The 25,958-nt window shown below is 40.9% G+C and overlaps 1 protein-coding gene across 36 annotated transcripts in view; it reads left to right on the top strand.

Moving 5' to 3' along the window:
* The window catches only part of Zir (Zizimin-related), a 582,703-nt gene that overhangs the window by 287,491 nt on the left and 269,254 nt on the right, over positions 1-25,958 (top strand). For all 36 annotated transcript variants that reach the window (XR_010852045.1, XR_010852043.1, XR_010852042.1 and 33 more), the window contains one exon: positions 23,738-23,896. Coding sequence is in view for 14 of the 36 variants with exons in the window: in XM_067098450.1 (XP_066954551.1) it covers positions 23,738-23,896 (159 nt within the window). In the remaining 22 variants the exon portion in view is untranslated. The remainder of the gene's footprint in view (positions 1-23,737; positions 23,897-25,958) is intronic.

The raw sequence follows: 25,958 nt of genomic DNA, 5'->3' as shown, positions 1-25,958 counted from the left end.
GATTAGGAACCCGAAGTCCTGCAAGGTCTGAACCCTCTGGGGGCTACATTGAGGCCGAATGGCATCACTTTGAATCTGTATGACTGGTGACCCAGACGGAATCCTAGATACCAGCGAAAATGAGGTTGGATTGGAATGTGCCAATATGCGTCTTTCAAGTCGATAGAAGAGGTGTAGCTGTCCTTTGGCAAGGTATGTCTTACCTGATCTGTCAACAGCATTTTGAATTAGGGACAGTTTATTGCTTTGTTGAGGACAGAGAGGTCCAGAATGACTCTCCTTTCCTGAGAGTCCCTCTTTGGAACACTGAAAAGCCTCCCCCGGAACCTGATAAAGTGGCATTTCTCTATTGTGTCCTTTATTAGCATTTTGTTCACAAATAGGATCGACTCTTTTGTGCTGCGCTGATGAAAGTATTTGTTGCGGAAGGGGCCCTTCCAATCCCAGCGCAGACCCTTCGATACCACTTGATAAGCCCAAGGGGACACTTTCCAGGCTCCCTGGAACCTCTTCAGTCTGCCCCCAACCTGAAATATCTCACTGGTTGAATTGACCTCTACCACCACCTCGTCCTCCCGTTACCTTTCTTCCCTCGAAAGGACCTGCCTCTTCCACGACCGCCTCGAGCCTCCTGGAACTGCCTAAATTGGGATTGTTGAGATGGCAGTGCACTGCTGCTCTTCAAGGATGGCTGAGAGTGCGGCATAGGGAATTGTTTATGGGAAGAGGGACCTTGTCCTGGGTCTGATGCAGGAAGAGCTGGTGCTTTAAAAGCCTTCTACCTGCGTTTTACCCCCCTTAGGTCTGCTTCCGGGTCATATCCTAGTAACTCCTCAAATTTGATACCTCGGTGGGTAGCAATATTATTCAACTTGGTTACTAGGTCCCTAGGGAAGAGGTCGCTACACATAGGGGAGGCGACGAGGAGCTCCTTTACTGGCATAGACTTCTGGTCAGCGAATTTCAGGGCTTGACGTCTAAGTTTTAATTTGGATGCCGCCCAAGCCTCCAGAAGGTGAATGAAGATTGGGCCCATGTTCCGAATTTGTAACCTTGGGAGCACTGAATCTCTTTGCTGGTCACAGCGGTATGCCTGAGATTCCATTAACGTCAAGGTTGTAATGCAGGACATTAATAGTTTCCTCGCCTCGAACTCCTGAACACACAGGGTGTGGGCAAGGTAAGGAGTGTCCGCAAAAAAGCATGAACGGGCATGGTTTGCTAGAAATTTGCCTTTCTTCATCACCTCTGTGAAGCCTGCTAATGGTTTTGTTATATCGTCCCATGGATCTGGCAGAACTGTTCCAAAGTCCTGGAGTTCCTTTAAAGAGAACTTCGTCCCATGGGCGGCTGACTCTACCCAGTTCTTTTCCCAAGATTTGAACAGTTTATTGGTGATAGATGGGAACTTCTCACCAACTGGTACTTTCCAGGCGTGAAGGTTCCTAGCAAGAACCTGGGTGCCCAGAGCACTACCTCCCAGGTCCTGGTAGATATTAGAAAGGAAGCCCTTTGCCTGATCCTGGGTAAATATCATGGTTTCCTCCAGTACCATAGCCAGAGTCTTAGGTGTTTGGCATCGAAAGCGAAACTTACTACCTTTGAAGTGGACAAAAGGTTTTGCAAACTCTAACCTAGCTAGAGGGGTGCATACATCACTATCATAGAAGATGCCATCCACCGCTCTAGCTAGCCGTGATGCCACCACCCAGGGATTATACTGCTCTGGCTTGTCCTCCACCACTCTCAAATCTAGGAAATCAAGTTTAATGGTCTCATCCAGATGCTCTCAACTACTAGGACTCCCAGCTCAGGTGACTCCACACCTGCTGCAGAGGTGGATGCTACCCACTCCAGTTATTCTTGTCTTCCCCCACCACAGAAAGCAGTGGCTCAAACACCACTGCCCCTCAAGGCATACCAGTTGGGTCACAGTGAATTGTCCAATCAAAGTTAAGACTCATGACATCAGGGGATAGGGCCTTTGGTGGTTTTTAAGAACTACTCAGTCATTCAGGTCCTTACATACGAACCTATGCTTTCATATAAGTTTACCCTCCTCTGACAACCTGTGTAGTTTCAATCTGTCACTCCTTTTAGGAGACAGAGTGTAACTACATACAAGCTGACTCACACAATGAAGGAGATAGGCTGATCCAGGTCACACGTGATCATAGGCTTAGCATTAGGATTTCGTTTTACCGAGACGATTCAGTAACAGCCGAAGCGCAACAAGCATGAGTACTCCATATATGAAAGCGTAAGTTATGTTAGGAAAAGTATATCTTTTTAATTTGGTATATTATCATAAACATAAAACCACAAAACAAAAAACAAGCTCTAGCGAGTCAGATGTCTACCTAGCCATCATCACCTGTCCAACACTGTATCCCCACCCCCAGCTCCACCCAGCTTTCAAAACAACCCCTTCTCTGAGTGAGTTCCTCCACACAGCCTTACTGCCCCTCCTCTCCCATGGCATCCAGCCATCTAACCCATCCCCTCACCTTGGAAACTTCTCTAGGCCTCCCCCACCCCCCAAAACCCTTTCTTGGTCTGTTTATAAGTGTAAACAGTGTTAACAACATTTTCCTGGGGCTGCACTGCATTGCCCACCATCAGAGACCAGTTTTTCAAATTTTATGAACTATATATATGTATATATTTATATATATATAATATATATTCTATATGATATATATATATATATATATATATATATATATATATATATATATATATATATATATATATATATATATATATATAAATACTATATAACTATGACAGAAATAGGTTAGGTTCCAGAACCCCTTGCGTAAGTTGAAGATTCACGTAAATTTGGTACGGGCATTAAAAGTGCTAATAAATGCTTATTTCTAGAGTTTAAACACTAAATATGACCCTAATCATGCTCCGAAAGTATTAAGCTAACTTTTAAATGAAATTAGTTACTGTAATTTCATTTAAAAGTTAGCTTGATACATTACCCTTAAAAAAAGAAATGAATGGTTGACTAAAACTGAGTACTACTAGTACGTGCGTAATGTATACTAATGCTACCCCTAATTCATGGGATGCCATTTTCTTGTAAACTTCATATGTCACAGTCATAACAAAGGTACAATTCAATAAAATGAAGAAAATGTACGTAATGTTCAAGGGTAGTAAGGTAAAATGAGAGAGAGAGAGAGAGAGAGAGAGAGAGAGAGATTATTATGGACAGAATAACGAGAGAGAGAGAGAGAGAGATGAGGTTTGTCCTTAATTAAAATAGCAAGAGTTAAATTTTTTATGAATTATTATGGAGACAGAGAGAATAACATGAGAGAGAGAGTGACCTTACCGTACCTTACAGACCTTACAGTTCTTTCGGGTTACCCCAGGTCCCTCAGTGTGAGGCGCCTCTGATGTCTACCAGAGAATTGCTAATGCATCTTCCGGTATATTTTGGATCTTCCAATCTTGGATGGTCTGGGATGCATCTTATATATTTGTTGAGCTTATTCTTAAACACATCTACACTCACTCCTGATATGTTCCTCAGATGAGCTGGTAGCGCATTGAATAGACGCTGCATTATCGATGCTGGTGTGTGGTGGATTAATGTCCTGTGTGCTTTCCTTAGTTTTCCTGGTATAGTTTTAGGCACCATTAATCTACCCTGCTTGCTCTTTCTGATATTTTTAGCTCCATGATGTTTTCAGGATTTCCTTCTATCTGTTTCCATGCCTGGATGATCTTGTAGCATTCTCTTCTCCTTTCAAGACTATATAAATTCAAGAATTGTAGTCTTTCCCAGTAGTCAAGGTCCTTAATTTCTTCTATTCTAACTGTAAAGGACCTTTGTACACTCTCTATTTGTGCAGTATCCTTTTGGTAGTGTGGGTACCATATTATATTGCAATATTCAAGTGGACTACGTATGTACGTTTTATAAAGCATATTCATGTGTTCAGCTTTTCTTGTTTTGAAGTGCCGGAACAACATTCCCATTTTTGCTTTGCATTTTGCCAATAGTATTGCTATTTGATCATTGCATAACATATTCCTATTCAGCATCACACCAAGGTCTTTTACTGCTTCCTTATTTGTGATTGTCTCGTTATTAGGTCCTTTATATGCATATAGCAATCCTTCTTTATCACCATAGTTTATTGATTCAAATTTATCAGAGTTAAATACCATCCTATTTTCCTCTGCCCATTTATATATTTTGTTTAGGTCTCTTTGTAGCGAGTTCCTACCTTCATCACAAGTAATTTCTCTACTTATTCTTGTGTCATCGGCAAAACTTCTCACTACCGAGTCTTTAACATTACTGTCTATATCTGCAATCATAATCACAAACAGCAATGCAGCTAACACCATACCTTTTGGCACACTGGATATTACTGTAGCTTCATCCAATTTTTCATCGTTTGCAATCACTATCTGTTTTCTGTTTTGCAAAAATTCTGTTACCTATCTTCCTACTTTGTCCACAATGTTATGTTTTTTTTAAGTTTTTTCGCTAATATATTATGGTCTACCTTGTCAAAAGCTTTTGCAAAGTCTAAGTAAACCACATCTGTATCTTTTTTGTTTGTCATATTTTTATATATGCTTTCATGGTGGACTATCTGTTGGGTTTGTGTACTTTTTCCGGGTACAAAACCATGTTGTCTTATATTAAACAAACTATTTTTCATTAAATGTTTCATTATATATTTTTTCATTACCCTTTCATAAACTTTCATAATATGAGATGTCAGACTCACAGGCCTATAATTACTTGCCTCTAGTCTTGATCCACCTTTGTAAGTAGGGATAATATATGTTAATTTATGCTCATCATAAATCTTGCTTGTATCTATACTTCGTCTTAATAATATTGCGAGCGGCTTTGCTATTGAATGAACCACTTTCTTTAACAAAATGGCAGGTACACCATCTGGTCCTGCTGCTGATCCATTTTTAATTTCATTAATAGCCTGCACAATATCGGCTTCAGTAATATCTATGTCTGATAAATATTCACTATTTTCATCTCTTATTTTTGTATCATTATCTTCATTATCAATTCTAGGTGTAAATTCACTCTTATATCTTTCTGCTAATATGTTACATATTTCATTTTTCTCATTCTGTAATCGCCCTTCAATTCTTAGAGGGCCTATTTCTACTCTTATTAATCTTTTTTGCATATGAGTAAAAAATTTTGGGGTTTTGCTTGATATTTTCATTTTCTTTTGACTGTATAATCTTTTGTTCTGCATTTTCTGTCTTACTTTTTAGTTCCATCACTTTCCATGCATTCTTTTCTTTTGCAAGACCTTTTTCCACTTTCTGATTTTCTGGAACAAGATCCTTCTGTCCTTTGGTATGCATGACTGATGTTTACTTTTCTTCTTCAGTATATATTTTTCCACTATTTCCTCTAATATTTTATATAATATATCCATATTTACATGTATATTGTCACTTACAAATATGTTTTCCCAGTCTTTGTTTAATTCTTCATTTATTTTTTACCAATTTATATTTTTACTATAGAAATTGTGTTTCTGAGTTCAGTCCCGTGTCAGCCGGTGAAATTCCATTACAGCACGAATTTCTAGGTATAACAATGCTAGATATACCAGAGAAAAAGAGCTTTCAGGAAAGCTGGGGTTATTTACCCTCAGTCGATCGCCTTTAGAAGACGCCGGGTATAATGAAGGGTGAGTGGAATACCACTACCACGGAAATATACTCAAAGATCTCTCCTTATCAAAACCTCAGCAAAGAGCCAGAGCAGCTCCCACCCTCAACACTCCGCCAGGACGGCGACACCAGCGCCACCTACTACATTCCTCGCTTTCTAGCACGTGATAATGCTCGCTTTGTGTGCTCGCCTTTTTGGATTGTTTTTTACTTCATCTACAATACTTGAGCACCTTTCCATCTCTAAGTTAAGTACCATCTTCTGTGGGTTTTTGATCTGTTGCGGCTGTTTTGGTCTCGTATTTTCATAATATTGGGATCTTTCTATGACGCCACGGCGCCCCCGTCAGCCATGTCGATCGCGAGGCAACTCCTTCTGTTCTTTCGGTCGTGGAGTTTTTCCTAGTCGCTATATATATAGATTTTAGCCCTTGACTCTCTTTTCCTGGTGGTTCGGCGTATTCCTCCAATTTTAGTTTTTGTTTTGTATTTTTACCTGTCGGCCTCTCTTAGGGAGTTGTCTGGCCCAAGTACCCCCACCAGTTGGGTTCTTTTTCATTTAGTCTCAGGCTATTATGTTATTCTTGAAGAGCTGGTGCTCTTTCTTTAGTTTTAGTATTTTACCTATTTGTTATTGTTTTTGGTTATGTAGTTTACCTCTGGTGCTCCTCGAGTGCAGGCTACACTCTGTGAACGAATTTTATTTCTTGATTGTTTTTATATGATGGTTGTAGTGTGCTCCATCCCTGCCCTGGGTGCGGAGATCAGGTTGAGGGAGTTTTTGCTTGCTGTTTCCACAGGGATCGTGTTAGGGTCAGAGGAGCCCTAGTCCTCTTCCTCCACCTGGGGAATCGAGCCTTGGATGTGCTTCTCTAGGCTAGTCGCCATTTATCCCCTGCACTGCTCCTGGTTGGCCTGCACAAAAATTCTCTCCTGCTGGTTCCTCCTTTACACCCTTTCTCCTTCTAACCTATACTAGGTTAGTTTATATTAGGCTACTAGGAGAAGGCTTTGGGCTGTGTAGCTCCTCAGTGGGCTTCTCCCAAGTTCATTGGGAAGGAAGATGCAGTTGAGCTGGTGTCATGTTCCCTCTCCTTGTCTCCTCTCCCCGGTAGCCTACTCCTTCTTCACACCCCTCCCCTCAGCTTTGCGACTGCAAGCGGGTGACGCTAGATGGCGCTTCCCGAGTCAGGGACTCCTCATTGGTAGAGGACTACCCTCCCATATCATCCCCAGTCACAGGTGGGTGGGTGGTTCGTTTGTCGAGCGTGTTCGATTCCTGTCTCAACCTCTCGCCTCCCCATCGAAGCAATGGGTTAGGGTTTAGGTGGCCTACTGCATGTTGCGAACATAGATCCTTTACCCATTTGTTTCTCCGGCGGGGAGGTGAATGTGAGATGATTCTATGTCACGCTTGCGTAACAGACCCCTCCGGTCTCCGGAGTGTTACCATCATTGTTATTTTTGATTATTGTTATTATTATTATTTTGTATACGTGATTCCGGTCCCACACCTGGGGGCTCCGCCGTTAATTTTCTGGCAGCCCTTATGGTTGGTTCCTGGTTTCTCGTTCTTCGACTCCCTGAGTTTCCGGGTCTGAATTTACCTTCCACTTGCATTTAAAGCTTATTGGCCCAGTTTAATTTGGTAGTTCTTCTACGCCGGAGTATTCCGGTTGTAGTTGAGTTTCCCGGCCTTGCCGACTTTATTTTGCTGAGAGTGTGAGGTTCATGTACTGTTACCTTTACAGACTGTTCGCTGTGAGGAGCCGGGGTGTACCGCCTCCCTTCAACAACCCTACGGCATCGAGTGTGCCGGACCCACGCTGGTTGTGCGGTCCGACTGACGACCTGGTTGTCGGCACCGATGGCTGTGAGGTTTGCTTTGCTCTCTCCTCAACCATCCAAGACGAGTCGGTAAGTGAAAGTCTTCTTTCCTCCGGTCCATGCTCCTCATACGATACGTTGTTTATATTCTCCGTCTGTCTTTTCATTCCTGACTAACTGCAGGTTTCCTTGGCGGATGAAACTTCCAAGAAGTTCTGCTCTTAGAATCCTCCGGCCTGGGTGGCTGGGTTCGCAGAAATGTTCCGGTCAGAAGCCCGCCCGACGCCAGGTTGAGGGACTTGCTTTACCCCGGCGCACGGGTGGCCGCTGCAGTACCAGAAGAACTTGCCACCCCTATTATCCAACAGATCCGTGATGCGACCCAGCCACCTCAAGTGGACATCATGTACGCCGAGGTCTCGGAGGATGTTGCCGCCCTAAATCTCGACTTGGAACCAATGAATACGGAGCAGGACCAGGTGGTAAGTGGTGAGGTAAGTGAGGATATTGGGGCGGCCCCCTTGTTTGACTCCCTGCTTCATCTGTGTCTTCATTTGCAGGTTTGTGAAGTTCCTCTCTTTGGGTGATAGACCGCCTGCTATCCCTGTTGGAAGACTTCATGGAAGGCGATGGGCTATAAGTCCCCACTTCCAAGAAGGCATTGCCCTTCCCCCCGTCGAAGGCTAAGGTTTCAGGACCGGTAGCCTCCGGGAGTAAATCTAGCTCCTCCGGCAAGGGTGCGAGTAAGAGGGCAGCAAAACCAAGCCCTCCTCGCCAGCCTCTTTTTGATGCGCAAGCCCTGGCCACTGAACTATACAAAAAGTTCACGGAGGACCTAGATTCTAGGTTTGAGAAGATCTCAGATAAGTCACAACCATGACAATATACTGGGCAGGTTTGGTCATTAACCTAAAGCAGAACCGCAGTATTCTCATCCCCGACACTGCGACTTCTCCGCTACCGCTTGATGTCGGAAACCCTCTTGGCGTTCGAGACCGGGCCATCCAACATGATGGGTAAACTTACCTAGACGGTCTGGGCACGGCATGCTGGAGGAGTTGGAGTTCTTCCCCCGATCTTCGCCCTTATCCTGGCTTCGTGAGGCTTACTGAAGAAGCCCCGGATTCGTCAGACAAGGTACCTAGGAGACTGTCATCATCTTAGAGACCAAGCCCAGTCGGCTCTCCTGCGCACCCTGACGGAGTGGCAGGCAGTGAACACAAAATTGACCCCTTTCAAGGGCAATTTCACGATGTTCACCCTGGGAGAAGATCTTCCCACTCCTTGCATGGACAAAATTGCTCTGGCTACGACCCGAGCATGCTTTGACGGGAATCCCTTTCCTCAATTAAGGGAAACAGACCCTACTTCCCTGGTATTCCTACCGGCGCAACGAGTTCGTGACGCTGGCCCACTTTCACTGTAGGCAAGCTGACCTCTTTTGTTTCCACGCAGTTTGCAGAAGGAACAACTCCTGGTTGCCGGAATCATTGTTAAGGCGGAGTTTGAGACCCGACTGCTAGCCCGGCCCTTGAGCTCCGGCTGTCTTACTGAGGCTACTGCCGTCTCCGGCTCGGACGAACCCTTTTTCCAGGTCCTAGCTAAGTCTTTCCTGGCGAGCTTCCAGTTAGACTTGCATGAGTTTGTTATGGCTAGGCTGGAATGCAGAAAATTTATTTTTGCTGACGCTACAATCCGCCACGAGCCTAACAAGCTCATTGCTCCAATCTGGGACCTAACCTCTTCCCTGAAGGAGAGGTTACATCCGTCATGTCTGAGCTACACGCCAATCAGAGTCTGGGCGCATTGGTGGGGAATTCCCACTTATGCCGCAAGACCCCAGAATCGGCCGGCCTCAGACGAGAGGAGGAAAGGTTCAGGAGACATAAGAGGCCCCATCAGGCGGTCTGCCGTCCCGGTCTCGGCAGTGGCCCAGCCATCTACCTCTAAGTCCCAAACCCCAACAGCACGTGGTTGTCCAATCCAGCAGCGCTTTCCTATGTATCTCTCATTTTCAGCATACAACCCACATATGAAGGCTGTGGATTTTTTCACGGCCTCAATAGGGTTGCAGGAGGAAGGGCAGTCTCACACAGTGAAGGTCTAACACCACCCCAAGGGGAGAGGACGTGGTAGAGGGAACAAACCCGCTCCCTCTCCCACCAGAGAACGTGAGAGTAGGCGGTCGCCTGTATTGGTTCAGGGACCACCGACCTTCAGCCCTGGGCACACAGCATTGTGTCCATGGGACTAGGGTGAGCTTTTCGGGATCAGAATCCTCCTCTAAACAGATTGATTTTACCAGCCACCCACATCAACTTACAGGATTATGTAACAAATTGCTCAACAAACGGGCACAAAGAAAGCAAGGCACCTAAAGTTTCAAGGCAGGCTATTCCACTGTTCCCAAAAAAGCACCCGATCAGCAAAGAGTGTCCTGGATCGCCTAAATCTCTCTACATAAAATGCGACTAAGTTTCGTGATGCTTACGGTAGGTCAGGTTCGACTCTACTCGCGGAGCCGCACCACCCCATCGATCTTTCAGACGCTTTATTATCACGCCCCGGTTGCGCTGAACTTCTCTCAGTTCGGTTTCAGACTCCGGAATCGCTTCATTCTTCAGGGTCATGCTCCTTCGGTTCCGAACATTGCACCAGGATATTCACCTGCTGGCGGATACGGTAGTACAGCGCCCGTCCCAAGGAATCTCCTAGCAGCGTACCTGGACGACTGATACCCGTCTAACTGTTCCGGAGTGTCAACATTATCGCCCATAGTCACCAATTTCCTAGAGTCATTGGGTTTTCAGCTGAACAGGAGAAGTCCCGCTCTGACTCCGAGCCCCGGTTTCAGGGCTGGGTCTTCAGTGGACCTGTCCTCCCACACGTTATCTCTCCTCCTTCCAAGAGGAAAGAGATAGCATCTTCACCAAGAGAGCCAAAAATCAGTCAGCATCCCGTCGGTCCTGTGAAAGGGTCCTCGGGTCTCTCCACTTGCCTCAGTGACAGACCTGCTCTTGAAAAGCCAAATTAAAAAGACATAAACAGAGTGTGGCGGAGTCGAAAGCAAACACTCAAGCTCAGGGACAAGGTCTCCTCTATCCTCGGATCTAAAGACAAGACTGCGCCTGGACCACAGTCATGGGCCTGTCCAAAACAGTTCCACTTCAGTTTCTCCGCAATTCGTTATCCACACAGACGCTCTCTGCCGTGCTGGGGGATATTCACCAAAACAGAAAGTATGAACGTGGTCCACAATGTTTCAGCAGTTCCATATTTAAACACTCAGCTATGGCGTGTCTTTCTTAACGCTGAAGAAAACCGCCCTCCCAATCAGATTCATATCAGGTTATGTTAGACAGCTATGTAGTCTATTGCATCAACAGGCGTCTAAATCAGGTCGAGTAAACCAAGTGATGGTAGCTATCTTCTCCTGGCGAACAAGAATGGTTGGCACCTTCCGTCACACCCACCTAGCAGGTGTCCGAACGCGGTGGCGGATTCCCTGTCCAGGACTACTCCCGTTGGAGACGGAGTGGTCCCCTGGATGCGGAATCTTTCCGCAATGGATTTTGCCTCGCCGGTTCCGGACTCCAAGTGGATTCGTTCGCAACGGAGAGCAACTTCAAGCTCCCTGTTACGAGCTCCCAACCTGGACCCTCAGGCGTCGCCAGACGCAATGACAGTAGATTGGAACAATTGAGAGAATTTATCTGTTCCTCCAATAAATTTGCTGCTGGAAAGTGTTACACAACCAGTGACATTCAAAGGTCAACTGTGCTCTGGTAGCCCCCATTGGCCGCAGAGCAATTGGTTCCTCTCTCTTTCAGGAACTGGGCTTCATGGAGTCTTCGGATTCCCAGCCCATTCTGACCCAGACAGTACAAACCAAGACTGTGTCAGCTTCCTCAAGGATTCAAGATGCCCTAGCTTTATGGACTTTATAAAGTTCGCAGCTCAAAAAGGAGCAAACATTGACCCTGTCAACACTCTGTTTTTAGAATCAGATAAAAGAGATTCTACTATTAGACAATGACCAGCAGTCAAAAAGTTAGCCTCCTTCCTGAAAGCATCTGAAGCCAAAATTATGACGCACTAATTTAGAGTTTCCTCTTTAGGTAACTGAGAAAGGTCTGGCTCCCGCCATCATTACCACAGTCAAGTCGGCATTGAAGAAAGTATTTCTTTACGCTTTAAAATCGACCTACAGATTCTTATTTTTTCATCCATCCCCAGAGCATCAGTCTGAGACCAGTATCATGTCCACATTCGGTTACTTGGTTTCTCAATGACGTCCTTAAGTTAGTGTCGAGTTGGATAACTTCCATTGCTCTTATCAGGATCTGTTAAGGAAAACCTTATTTTTACTTTCTAGTTTGGCTTCTCAGGTGCTAGAATTTCAGAGCTGTCAGCTCTCACTAGAGGTGATAATTTTGTTAACTTCTCCCCATCCGAGAAGTCCTCCTTCCTGACCCTAGATTTTTAGCTAAGAACGCAGTAAGACCCACAGACAGGTGGTCTCCTTGGAAGGTGGTGCCTCTTCCTCAAGATCAATCTTTGCGTCCAGTCCATACACTAACAATCTTACCTCTCAAGAACTCCACAGAGTAAGTCGGGTCCTCTTTTTATCAGGGAGAAAGGTGGTACTCTTTCTCTTAATGGTATAAGACAACAAATTCTGCATTTCATTAAACAAGCCAACCCAGACTCAGTTCCTAAAGTTCATGATATTCGAGCAGTGCTACTTTTATTAATTATTTCATAATATGGACTTTTCAGAGTTATCAAAATATACGGTTGGAAATCACCCTCTAGTGTTTAAACGCCACTATTTAAAATCACTATTCTGAAATATTCTACTATAGCAAAGGGAAGTGTCATCTCCCACCTAAAATAATTATATCCTTTCCCTTTTCCCGCCCGCCTACCTATCGTTTCTCTGCTTATCTCCTGGTCGTTTATGCCTCCTCACTGCCTAGCCTTCTCCTTTCATATTGATATATATTTGTATTTGATGATGGAAAACTGTAATCTGATTAGCCATAATTGTTCTTGCTTATGGGTACTGACAGTTTTTGTTTGGCTCCATGCACTCGGATACCAGAAAGTATTTTCATATCTTGTCTCTTACATGTTTGGGCCTAAGTTTACATATATAGTTTTAAGGTTGTATTTCTGTTCTGCACATTTCATGTTTCACTACTTTTAAGTAATTTTAAGATTTTTGAGGTTTTTTCCCATCAGACCGGGGGGACCTCCAGTGTTTTGTAGTGTTAAGTTTATTGGTGTGCCTTAAAATTAAGTTGCTCATTTCTTTTAAGTATTTCTTGCTTCATGGAAGAGACTTAATTAAAGTTATTTTCGTTACAATTTTGCCTTTCTTCAGGTTACCCCCTTTTTCCAGTAGTAGCAGTCTTGGCATGATCTTCTATCACTATTTCGACCGCCGACACGGACTGAACTCAGAAAAGGGATTTGACAGAGGAAAAATCGCTCTGAGGAAGGTCCCGTCACCCGGGTGACCCTCCCTGTCTAGTCTAGTACCTCCCCTTCTGCACATGCCAAGTCTGGGGTTATGCTAGCATGGAATGGCTAGGTGGCGCTGGTACGCCATTCCATAAAAGGAGGGTGGGAGCTGTAACGGCTCACCGCTTCTTTACGGGGTTTTGATATGAGAGATCTTTGAGGTATATTTCCTCGTGGTAGTGGTATTTCACCTACTCCTTCTCATTATACCACGCCTTCTTAAAGACGACGACTGGGGGTAGTAACCCCAGCTTTCCTGAAAGCTCTTTTTCTCTGGTATATCTAGCATTGTTATACCTAGAAATTCGTGCTGTAATGGAATTTCACCGGGTGACACGGGACCTTCCTCAGAAATAGATTTTTCCTCTGTCAAAATCCCTTTTTCCATATCCTTCCCATTTTTTCTTCTCTTGCTTATCTCTGTTTTCATGTGCTTTGGAATGGACTGTTAATTCTATGGCATTATGGTCCGGAAATACTCAGATATACACTATTATTTCTTTAACATAGTTCACCTCGTTCACAAATACTAGGTCTAAAATATTATCCTTTCTTGTTGGTAGGTGATTTATTTGCTGAATGTTATGTTCTAGTAGCATATCTAATAGCTTTTCAAATTGCCTCTTATCTTCTCTACTATTACTCTCCTTTTTATATGTATAAATACAACCACAGTCTCCTATTTGTTCTTTCCATTCTACGAAAGGAAAGTTAAAGTCTCCGGATAGGAGTATATTCCAGTCTTTGTGATTTCTACTTATATCATCCAATTTGCCAATTATTATGTCATCAAACTCTTTAGTATTAGGGGGTCTGTATATTACAATGTTTACTAATTTTTCAGATTCAAATTCTACTCCTATTAATTCACATTCTGTGTTACTATATTTCTCACAGATTTTTCCTTGATTTACATCTCTCCCATATATCGCGGTTCCCCCTTGATTCCTATTTTTTCTATCTGATCTATAAGTTTGGAAACCCTTTATCTGATCATCATTACCAGTCTCTTGTGAGTACCATGTTTCATTATATTCATTATATCTGTTTTTTCAGTTTGGGTTAGTTCTTCTAAGAACTCTATTTTTCTCTTTGAGAGAGAGAGAGAGAGAGAGAGAGAGAGAGAGAGAGAGAGAGAGAGAGAGAGAGAGAGACTCTTAGCTTAGATATCAAAAGATGGAAATTCATGATTTATGAAGGAAAAAGGACAAAGAGGGAGAGAGAGAGAGATTTCAGTACGGAGAAATCCCTTGACACACTGTGGGCAATATTCCCCCTGTGTCATGTGTCAAGTTAATTGACACCTACCTCCCCCCGTCCTGTATTCAAGCCTCACCCAAAAGATCAGGGTATGATATGTACTTGTTTAAAATTTCATATAATTTACTAGACAAATGCAAAAAATGCATGGCAGATATGAAATAAAATTAATAACAAAGTAACATTATTTTTATCTATGCATAAAAAATCTCTCTCTTACCTCAGAGAGAGAGAGAGAGAGAGAGAGAGAGAGAGAGAGAGAGAGAGAGAGAGAGAGAGAGAGAGAGAGAGAGAGAAAACAAAACTACAACTCATACACCAAAGCAAATATGTATTAAAGTAGTATGAGAGAGAGAGAGAATGTTCACATCACAGCTGTTTTGTGATTTTGATTGATTTTCCTGTATTTTAACTAAAGTATGCTAGTATCATACAGTATTTATGTAAAAATCTAAAAATACAAACGCATAAAAGCATGAAAGCTTACATATTACTTCAAAAATTAAACATAAACACTTCTGCAGGGTTTCTCGATGATTTCACAAATGTCGCATGTTTGTAAAAAAATCGCACATGCCAGTCAGTTAGGTTTCAATGAACAGTTCGCATGTCTGGTAATTCATGCAACTCGAATTGTGTGAGATCAAAGTATTACTGTATATGTGTCTTTGGGCCTTGGTCCCTGGGGTCTGGTTGTGTCTGGACAATAACAATCCAGATAATTTAGGGATTACTGTGCAGTGATGCCTTGGTATTCGACTTCTTTGGAACTCATCAAATGCAGTACTCAGTGCATTTTGGCAAGAAAAAATTGTCGCAGTACTCACCATTTTCTTGGTAGTTGACACTCGACATAAAACACATTTGTGTCGCGACACGTGGCTTGCTACCCCTTTCATTCAAAACAAAGGGAACACGCTTCAGTCATGGCATTGCTTTCAGTCAGTGCACAACTCTCGTTGGTCAAATCTATCTTTTTTGTGCTTGTTTTTGCATTTTTTCCATTTTTGTATGCATGTAGTACATTGTGGGTCTTTAAAGAAATAGTAGTATAATAGCAAGACCAAAACCCAGAAGCACAATAGAGCAAAAAAAAAAAAGAGAGATAATAGCTAAATGTGAAAGTGGTATCTGTGTGTCTTATCTTCCCAGAACTGCAATATCCACTATCGTTAAAAATAAAGCAGCAGTCAAAGCAGCAGATGTAGTGAAAAGAGTGAAAGCTGTGACAAAGCAGAGATCTCAAACACATGAAGTGGAATCATTTCTTTTAATCTGGATTCATGAAAAACAATTAGCAGGTGATAGTTTCCCAGGCCATGATTTGCAAAAAAGCAAGTGTTACCCGCTGATATATTTACAAACAAGGCTTGGTATGAGTGCTGAAGTCAGCAAAATGTTTAAAGCCAGCCATGGCTGGTTCGATAACCTTGGAAAGAGAACTGGCATTCATAGGGTGGTGATGCATGGAGAGGAAGCCAGTACCAGCAAAAATGCTGCAGATGAATTTGTTCATGAATTTAGGAACTACTTGAAGGTTGACGGTTTTATTCCCCAAGCATTTAATTGCAATGAGACAGGGCTATTTTGGGAAAGAATCCCCACAGAACCACTTCACTCATGAGGAGAAGGCATTGCCAGGTCACAAACCAATAAAGGACAGGGTAACTCTGTTGCTGCGTGGGAATGCTAGTTGGGACTTATAGCTCAAGCCATTGGTAGTCTATCATAGTGAAAACCTGCGAGTTTTAAAAAAGAGCAATGTTCAAAAAACAGGTTACCTGTGATGTGGAGGGCAAATAGAAAAACTTGGGTCGCCAGGCAGTTTTTCACAGAATGGGTAAATGAAGTTGTTGGCCCAACCTTAAAAATTTTTTTACTAGAGTAGTTTGCTTCTGAAGGTGATACTGCTTTTAGACAGTGCTCCTGCCCACCCTCCAGATTTGCAGAAGTTCTTGATGAAAGAATTTATTTTTATAATCATTAAGTTCTTGTCCCCTAACGCAACTCCACTGATCCAGCCCATGGACCAGCAGATCATCTGAAATTAAAAAAAAAAAAAAATTATGCAAAGGCACTCTTCCAGAGGTGATTTGATGCCTCCTAAATGCCCTGCTCCTTCTAAGGCTTCTGGCAAAGAGCCTCAGTGCCAGAAGAAGGTCATGATGCTTCAGGAGAAGATAGCACTTCTGGAAATCTTGAAGGAAGGGAAAAGTTACGCCGCAGTAGCCCGCCATTATGGAGTGAATGAGAGTACTGCCCGGTGCATCAAGAAGAAAGAGGCAGAGACCAGGAAGATGGTGGATGTTAGCTTCTGCAGTAGTGCTAAGACGGTTTCCACGGTGTGTGGTAAGAGCATCGTGAGGATGGAGTCGGTCGTGGCGTTATGGATAATGGACTGCCAAAAGAGGAACATCTCCCAGCATTATGGATAACGGGTTGCCATAAGAGGAACATCCCCCTTGATGGCAACATCATACGTGAGAAGGCACAAATTTTTGGCCCATCAAGGGTTGGTTCCACCTTTTCCAGAAGTGGTTCCACCTAAAGTCTGTTTCTCTGCATGGGGAAGTGGCATCAGCAGATATGGAAGCGGCTGCGAAATACCCCGAGACCTTCAAGAATCATCAGGGACAAGGGCTACCGTCCAGAACAGGTGTTCAGTATGGACGAGACTGGCTTGTTCTGGAAAAAAATGCCTTCACAGACATATGTCATGAAGGACGAAGCCAGAGCCCCTGGGCTTAAGGCCCAGAAGGATAGGGTTACCCTCATCATGTGTGGCAATGCTGCTGGCTTCATGCTGAAACCAGGCCTTATTTACAAGGCTGCAAACCCCAAGGCCCTCAAGAGTAAGAACAAGAACTTGCTGCCTGTGTTACGGATGCACAACGCTAAGGCCTGGATCACCAAAGTCCTTATGTCTAACTGGTTCATCCAGAGCTTCATCCCTCAAGTTAAGGATTACCTCAATGACCTGTGCATAGAGTTCAAGGTGTTGTTGATTATGGATAATGCTGGTGGCCACCCTATGGATCTTTATTAATAGGGAGTCCAGCTTGAGTTCCTCCCTGCCAGCACCACCTCTCTCCTCCAGCCTATGGACCAGGGTGTGATCCAAGCCTTTAAGGCACTGTACACCAGGAACTCCATTAAGCACCTTGTGAAGGCATTGGACACTAACAGTGAATTTACACTGAAGAAGTGGTGTAAATTAACGATTGTCACATGTCTGACCATCATCAGCCGATTGTTGAAGGATATGAAGGAGGCCCTTAATGTGTGCTGGAAGAAATTGTGGCAGGAGTGTGTTTACAATTGGGAGGGTTTTTCTCCTGAAGAAATTCAACATTCGGCCGTTGATAAGTCAGTCCACTTGGCGAGGATGCTTGGTGGAGAAGGCTTTGATGACATCACTGAGGATGAAGTCAGCACCCTGATTGATTTTCACTCTGACCCCCTGACGGACCAGGATTTGGAAGAGCTGATGAGGTCTGCCAGTGAGGAAGAAGACACGGCAGGTTCAGGGGACAGGGACAAGGAGGAGGCTGAGGGCCTGTCTTTGGAATATCTTTCCCAAATTGCGAGGGCAGCCAGAGAGCTGCAGGAGATGGCTGGGGCATGGGATCCTTATGTGGAACACTCCATAAAGTTTCCAAATGCCCTCGATGGGATTTTGGGGTCTATAATGACCTTGTCATCAGCAGGAAGAGGCAGCAACAGCAGCTGCCTATCACCATATTTCTTGAGCCCATGAAGAAGGACCCTCCAAAGCCTCCTGAAACCCCTGAAAAAAAGTGCAGTTGATGGACAAAGTGCCTGAAGAAGGGGAAGAGGTGCCCCAAGAGGAGATGTAACTCCTCTTCTTTGCTGTGCAGTCATATCTTCATCATCATTCATTGGGCTGCACAGATAATTCATCATCATCTTCAGTCAACATTCATCACTGGTGAGTACCTGTATGATTTACATAATCATAAGCTTCTCATTATTTTGTATATTTTTTTCAATGCATACTTAAATATTTAGGTACAGTACTTAACCCTTAAACGCCTATTGGACATATCATACGTCGACTAAAATTGTCTGTTGGGTGCCGAGTGGACGTACCGTACGTCGACTACAAAAAAATTCAACCTTCGGTCAACTTTTACTCGACCGAAATGGTCGAAAAATGCAATTGTAAGCTAGAACTCTTACATTCTAGTAATATTCAATCGTGTACCTTCATTTTGCAACAAATTGGAAGTCTCTAGCACAATATTTCGATTTATGGTGAATTTTTGAAAAAACTTTTCTTACGCACGGGCGGTAACTCAGCCGAAAATTTCAGAAATTCTTTCGTCATTTTGTCGTAATTTTTGCACTGCTCTATATTAGCCGTTACATAAAGTTTTATATATGAAAATGTGCGCAATTTCATGTACAATACAGCAAAATACAACCCATGGTTGTAGCTTTTATCAGTTTGGAAATATTTTCATATAAACCACGATAACTGCCAAAATTTCAACCTTCGGTCAACTTTGACTCAACCGAAATGGTCAAAAAACGCAATTGTAAGCTAAAACTCTTAAATTCTAGCAATATTCAATCATTTACCTTCATTTTGCAACCAATTGGAAGTCTCTAGCACAATATTTCGATTTATGGTGAATTTTTGAAAAAACTTTTCCTTATGTCCGTGCCAGAAATTCTTTAAAATCACGTTGTAAGTAATGTTTGCACTGTTTTATATTAGTCGTTACATAAAGTTTTATATATGGAAATGTGCGCAATTTCATGTAGAATACAACAGAAAATAACTCATGGTTGTAGCCTTTATCAGTTTTGAAATATTTTCATATAAATCACAATAACTACCAAAATTTCAAGCTTCGGTCAACTTTAACTCGACCGAAATGGTAAAAAAACGCAATTATAAGCTAAAACTCTTACATTCTCGTAATATTCAATCATGTACCTTCATTTTGCAACAAACTGGAAGTCTCTAGCACAATATATCGATTTATGGTGAATTTCTGAAAAAAAGAATTGTTTTCCTTACGTCTGCGCGCGGTAACTCGGCCAAACATCTCAGAATTTCTTTCGTCATGTTGTCGTAATGTTTGCATCGTTTTACATTAGTCGTTACATAAACTTTTATATATGAAAATGTGCGCAATTTCATGTAGAATACAACAGAAGATAGCTCATGGTTGTAGCTTTTATCAGTTTTGAAATATTTTCACATAAATCACGATAACTGCCAAAATTTCAACCTTCTGTCAACTTTAACTCGACCGAAATGGTCAAAAAACGCAATTGTAAGCTAAAACTCTTACATTCTAGTAATATTCAATCGTTTAACTTCATTTTGCAATAAATTGGAAGTCTCTAGCACAATATTTCGATTTATGGTGAATTTTTAAAAACATTTTCCTTACGTCTGCTTGCGATAACTTCGGTCGAACATCTCAGAAATTCTTCGTCTCGTTGTCGTAATATTTGCACCATTTTATATTAGTCATTACATAAAATTTTATATATGAAAATGTGCGCAATTTTATGTACAATACAACAAAAAATAACTCATGGTTGTAGCTTTTACCAGTTTTGAAATATTTCCATATAAATCACGATAAATAGAAAAAATTCTACTTTCGGTCAACTTTAACTCGATCGAAATGGTCGAAAATTGCAATTGTTAGCTAAAACACTTACAGTCTAGTAATATTCAATCAATTAGCTTCATTTGTCAACAAACGGGAAGTCTCTAGCACAATATTTCGATTTATGGTGAATTTTTTAAAAAAACATTTTTTTACGTCCGCGCGTTACGAATTCATGCATCATTTTGTGATAATATTTTCTCTGTGTTGCTTTGATCGTTTTAAAATTTGTTATATACCAAAATCATCGCAATTTAGTGTACAATACAACTAAAAAAAATTAACTCATTAGCTTTAACCGTTTTGCTTACAGCACAATTTGTATACAATTATATACGAGTTTTTTTTTTCGCTGTCATATATTCCAATATTTATATATGATAATGATATTTTTTTCATTTCTGATGGTTGCATACTAAACTTCAGGCAATGACAAAAAAAATGAGCCAAAAATGAACTCTTAATCTTGAAAACTAAGCGTGCTGTGATTTTTTGAAAAAAACATTTTTTCCGCTTCGGCGCTAACTCACTGAATGCTGCCGGCATACGGGAGACGTTTTTGTAAATAGGGCTTTGGCGTTATAGGGTTAACTGTTCCTTGTACTTGAAAAAATACTAATGTTACCCCTATACTATATACAATAAAGGAAAACTGTAGGGCTTGAATACTGTATGAAAGAAAATGTGTGTGCCTGAATACAGGCAGTCCCCGGTTGATGGCAGGGGTTCTGTTCCCGACCGAGTGCCGATGACCGAAAATAATTGTTAGCTAGAACATCACAATAATTATGGTAATAAATGGTGTTTGCGATGCCATAAGTGCCGATAAAACACTTAATGGTGCGGTTAACTGGTTATCGGCGCCAGTAAACTGCTTACCGACACCAACAAACCACTTCCTGGCACCGAAAATCTGGTTAACAATGTCGTAAGCCAAGTATTGTAAGACCGAAACGCTTTTAACCAATGCCACAGATAGGTGGGGACTGCCTGTATCGGAGTAACTTGATTAGGTTTTGCCTTGTCAAGAGTAACAGTGTTAACACATAGCAGTAAGCCATATATTTTTAAGGGTAATATTGTAAGGTGACCTTGAAATGATATTAAAGTATTTTAGGATGATAGTTTGAGGTAAATTTGGTGTTTGAACTATTAAAATAGGCAGGTATAGGCATTTTTAGAGGGGGGGGTCTCAAGTATTCATGAAATTCAGCTGTTCACGGGTGCTGGTGGTCCCTAACCCCCACGAATACCAGTGGTCTACTGTATTAAGAAAAAATTTGCATGCTTACATATAGACATTTTATATTATCAGAATATATATCTACGGCATAGCAGAAAAAACTTGGATAAAGAAGAAAAGTGTTTTTAACCATAATTCAACTGTAAAAGAGAAAGCAAGAGCAGCTTAGGTATAGCAGAAAACATTTTATAGGAGGCTCCACCATCCATTTATGAATGCTTAAATTTGCAAATTGAAAACATAACCAGAATTGTAGTTGTATATAAGAAATTATTTAAAATTTTGTGTATTAGAAATTTTCTGTAAGTGTAACGAGTGAATGTTTGACCTAGCCTATAGGCTATCCTCTGTGCACATACATTTGGTGCACTGTTTCCCCCTCTCTGGTACAGGCAGTCCCCGGTTATTGGCGGGAGTTCCATTCCCGACGACATGACGATAACTGAAAGTTGCTGATAACTAAAAATCGGTGATAACAGCTCTTATCGGCACCCATAACTGGGGATCGGTGCCACTGTTAAGTGGGGATCAGCGCTGATAACCGGAGATTGGCGCATATTGGCGCTGAAAATCCAGTTATTGTTGTCGCTAGACAAGCGCCATAAAACCGGATCATCGATAACTGGGGCTGCCGATAATTGGGGACTACCTGTACATTGTTGTTACTGACAGTCATTAAATATATTACAGTATTGTACTTAACGCAGTAATGTGTGCTACACACAGTATTTGTGCACCTCTGGCACTCTCTTTGGATTATTTTTACTAGAAAATAAAAAAGATTTTTTAACAGAGAAATGCTAAATTCATTATGAGAAAAGATTTTTGAGATAGTGGGGGAGGGGGGCTATGCATATGCACAGTAAGTGCATTGTTGTGTAGTTTGTGTGTGTTTGTTCGATGGGCCGGAGTTCAATTCCCGCAGCTGGCTGATGAAGAGTTAGAGGAATTTATTTCTGGTGATAGAAATTCATTTCTCGCTATAATGTGGTTCGGATTCCACAATAAGCTGTAGGTCCCGTTGCTAAGTAACCAATTGGTTCTTAGCCACGTAAAATAAGTCTAATCCTTCGGGCCAGCCCTAGGAGAGCTGTTAATCAGCTCAGTGGTCTGGTAAAACTAAGGTATACTTATTTTTAACTTGTGTGTGTTTGTGTCTGCTGTCTAATGCATAAATGTATGTATGTGCTTCATCTGCTGTACCTATATGTATTTAAACACTCATCACACTGCTGTTGGAGCTAGGTGAGCACAGAATAATGTGTTTCTTGCATCGTTAGGAATTTGTTTTGTTTATTGATACTGAATGTCGACAGTATATGATACCCATACAGTATTTTGGAAGGATTCCTTTCATGCAGCAGGCAAATTCAAATACAGTACTGGCTACCCCCTTGGTCACAATGGTGCTGGCTATGAGGAGATTTAATGTAGGAATAACAATAGTATGGTAATATTGATGATGATGTTTGAATTAGTAATGGTAATACTGTATTACAGTACAGTATTGTGAAGTTTTGCAAGTTACAGCCACTGGCTGTTTTTGGCATCTGGCTAAACATTAGCTTGTAAAATTTCTCAGCTTTGCATATAAGACCCAACTGTATATTTTGAGCTTTTCTTTTTAACCCTTAAGGGATGGCATAATTTAGCAATGTGCAACAACCCAGACCGGGGAAACTTTGAGGTTGGCAAAATATAAAAAAAAATCACATCAATGGAAAGAGAATGACACGTACATTCACATTGTTTAAATAAAAAAATTCTTAAAAATTTTCCCTACCTTCCACGAGAAGTTGAAAATGACTATTTACAACCCCTTGTGGGGCCTCATTTACAAGACAATCATAAGTTTTACCAACTTATATATGTTTTTTCTAATAAATAAGTGTTTTTGATTTTGTAAAATTATTATTACTGCTCACACAATATCAAAACAGATAAGAAATAAAAGCAGTAACAAATTTTTTGCATATTTGTTGTAAAATATTCACATAAATTTATGAGAAGGAAGATTCAGTAACTTTTTTTTACTTTTACATACTTTTTCTTATATTTCTTTGCAATTTTCTTTATAAAATTACATTTACTACCAACATACTATCGTAAAAGACAAAAACAAAATACAACAGCAACCCCTTCGTATATTTACAAGCAAATTTACAAAAAGACTCATGTGAGAGAGAGAGATGCAGTACCTTCCCCCTTGAAGTCACAAGCATTACTGATACTGGCCTAACTCTCACGTCTTTATAAAAGTTGCCATTAGTGAATTTATAGCATATAGAAGTATTGGCACCTTTGTTTCGAATCATTATTACCATAACAGTGGTGCGTAATTCTGCTTCACACTGAAGCTCAATCCGTCCACCTCCCCAAACCTGTTTTACTTCACACTGAAGCTCATTCCATCCACTGAGGGTTAAAGGAAGTCTTGTATGCCATCAAGTATGGTATATAACTTCGCTTGTTTATTTTGTGTATGTAAGAGAAGTATTAACTAACTATATGCTCTAATGAAACTGACAAAATTATATGTTTTCAGTTTGTCCAGAATATAAATTGCAGCCTGGCTTTCTTTTTGAGTGACCTACTCTCAGTAATGGATAGAGGATATGTATTCATGCTCATACGTAATTACTGCAAGCAGATGAGCAGCAAAACTGCCACCTTACCGGAGTCTGTGTCTCTTATAGATCTCAAGGTTAGTATGGAGAATCTCATTGTAACTTAGTTGGTATATTCTGTATATTCAGTTACTAGGTATTATATACATTATAAATTTTCAATAATGAGATAGTAATTATGAGATGATTGCTAGAAATCTGTTCTCATAAATTCAGATTATACAAATTTAAATGTACATTATACCGTGTGGTGAAATCAAAGATTTTAATATTCCAGGTTATTGATATTTTAAATTTCAGAATAGAAAATCTTATATAATATGTCCATTTTTTGGTAAGTTATGAGCTTAGAACATAAAGATATGATTATTGAGGTCATGCTAACGAAAATGAAATTTCAGAATATTTTTGTCTCTATGGAAATACAAACCATTGTTTTTTATATTGGAGCATCCTTCAGCACAAGCTGGGATGGTCATTGAACTTGGTAATGAGGTAGTTAACTGTTGATTAAGGGGGATGAGTGAGGGAATACCCTTCACTCCCTACTGTCACTACTCACTTTTTCTTTGGCCATCATCATGTGAGGATGCATTGCTGTGCTTTTCCTGACTGATAAGTTAAACCTATGTTTTTCATGTTTGATTTTTTTTTTATTTCAAGAGAGAGTATCTTTAGAGCTATGAAGGATTAGTTCCTTAATCCCCCTCCGAGCCAAGGACATTACCATGGGAAACTCCAGAGGCTAAATTCCTTTAGTCACCATATTGTACATTGACAACCACTCATTGCAATCTGTAAGGTAAAAATTCAGTAATATATTAAGAATTTTTCCACCAACTTGCACATGTCTTAAAATGGGGCCTCATTATTAACCCTTAAACGCCGAGCCTCTATTTACAAAAATGTCTCCCGTATGCGGCGTTCGGTGAGTTAGTGCGAAGCGGAAAAAAGTTTTTCAAAAAATCACAGCACGCTTTAGTTTTTAAGATTAAGAGTTCATTTTTGGCTCATTTTTTTGTCATTGCCTGAAGTTTAGTATGCAACCATCAGAAATGAAAAATATCATTATCATATATAAATATTGGAATATATGACAGCGGAAAAAAAAAACACATATAATTGTATACAAATCGCGTTGTAAGCACAACGTTTAAAGCTAATGAGTTAATTTTTTTTAGTTGTATTGTACACTAAATTGCAATGATTTTGATATATAACAAATTGTAAAACGATCAAAGCAACACAGAGAAAATATTATCACAAAATGATGCATGAATTAAGTAATCTTGCGGACGTAAAAAATGTTTTTTTCAAAAATTCACCATAAATTGAAATATTGTGCTAGAGACTTCCAGTTTGTTGAAAAATGAAGCTAATTGATTGAATATTACTAGACTGTAAGTGCTTTAGCTTACAATTGCAGTTTTCGACCATTTCGGTCGAGTTAAAGTTGACCGAAAGTCAAATTTTTTCTATTTATTGTGATTTATATGACAATATTTCAAAACTGATAAAAGCTACAACCATGAGTTATTTTCTGTTGTATTGTACATGAACTTGCGCACATTTTCATATATAAAAGTTTATGTAACGACTAATATAAAACGGTGCAAATATTACGACAACGAGACGAAAGAATTTCTGAGATGTTCGGCCAAGTTACCGCGCAGACGTAAGGAAAATGTTTTTTTCAAAAATTCACCATAAATCGAAATATTGTGCTAGAGACTTCCAATTTATTGCAAAATGAAGGTAAACTATTGAATATTACTAGAATGTAAGAGTTTTAGCTTACAATTGCGGTTTTTTACCATTTTGGTCGCGTTAAAGTTGACCGAAGGTTGAAATTTTGGCAGTTATCGTGATTTATGTGAAAATATTTCAAAACTGATAAAAGCTACAACCATGAGCTATCTTCTGTTGTATTCTACATGAAATTGCGCAAATTTTCATATATAAAAGTTTATGTAACGAGTAATATAAAACAGTGCAAACATTACGACAACGTGACGAAAGAATTTCTGGCGCGGACGTAAGGAAAAAGTTTTTTTAAAAAATTCACCATAAATCTAAATATTGTGCTAGAGACTTCCAATTGGTTGCAAAATAAAGGTAAATGATTGAATATTACTAGAA

The sequence above is a fragment of the Macrobrachium rosenbergii genome, chromosome 55 (genome assembly GCF_040412425.1).
Source record: "Macrobrachium rosenbergii isolate ZJJX-2024 chromosome 55, ASM4041242v1, whole genome shotgun sequence".
NCBI lineage: Eukaryota > Metazoa > Arthropoda > Malacostraca > Decapoda > Palaemonidae > Macrobrachium > Macrobrachium rosenbergii.
Note: the sequence above shows the minus strand (reverse complement) of the source record. Positions and strands in the feature narration are given on the sequence as shown.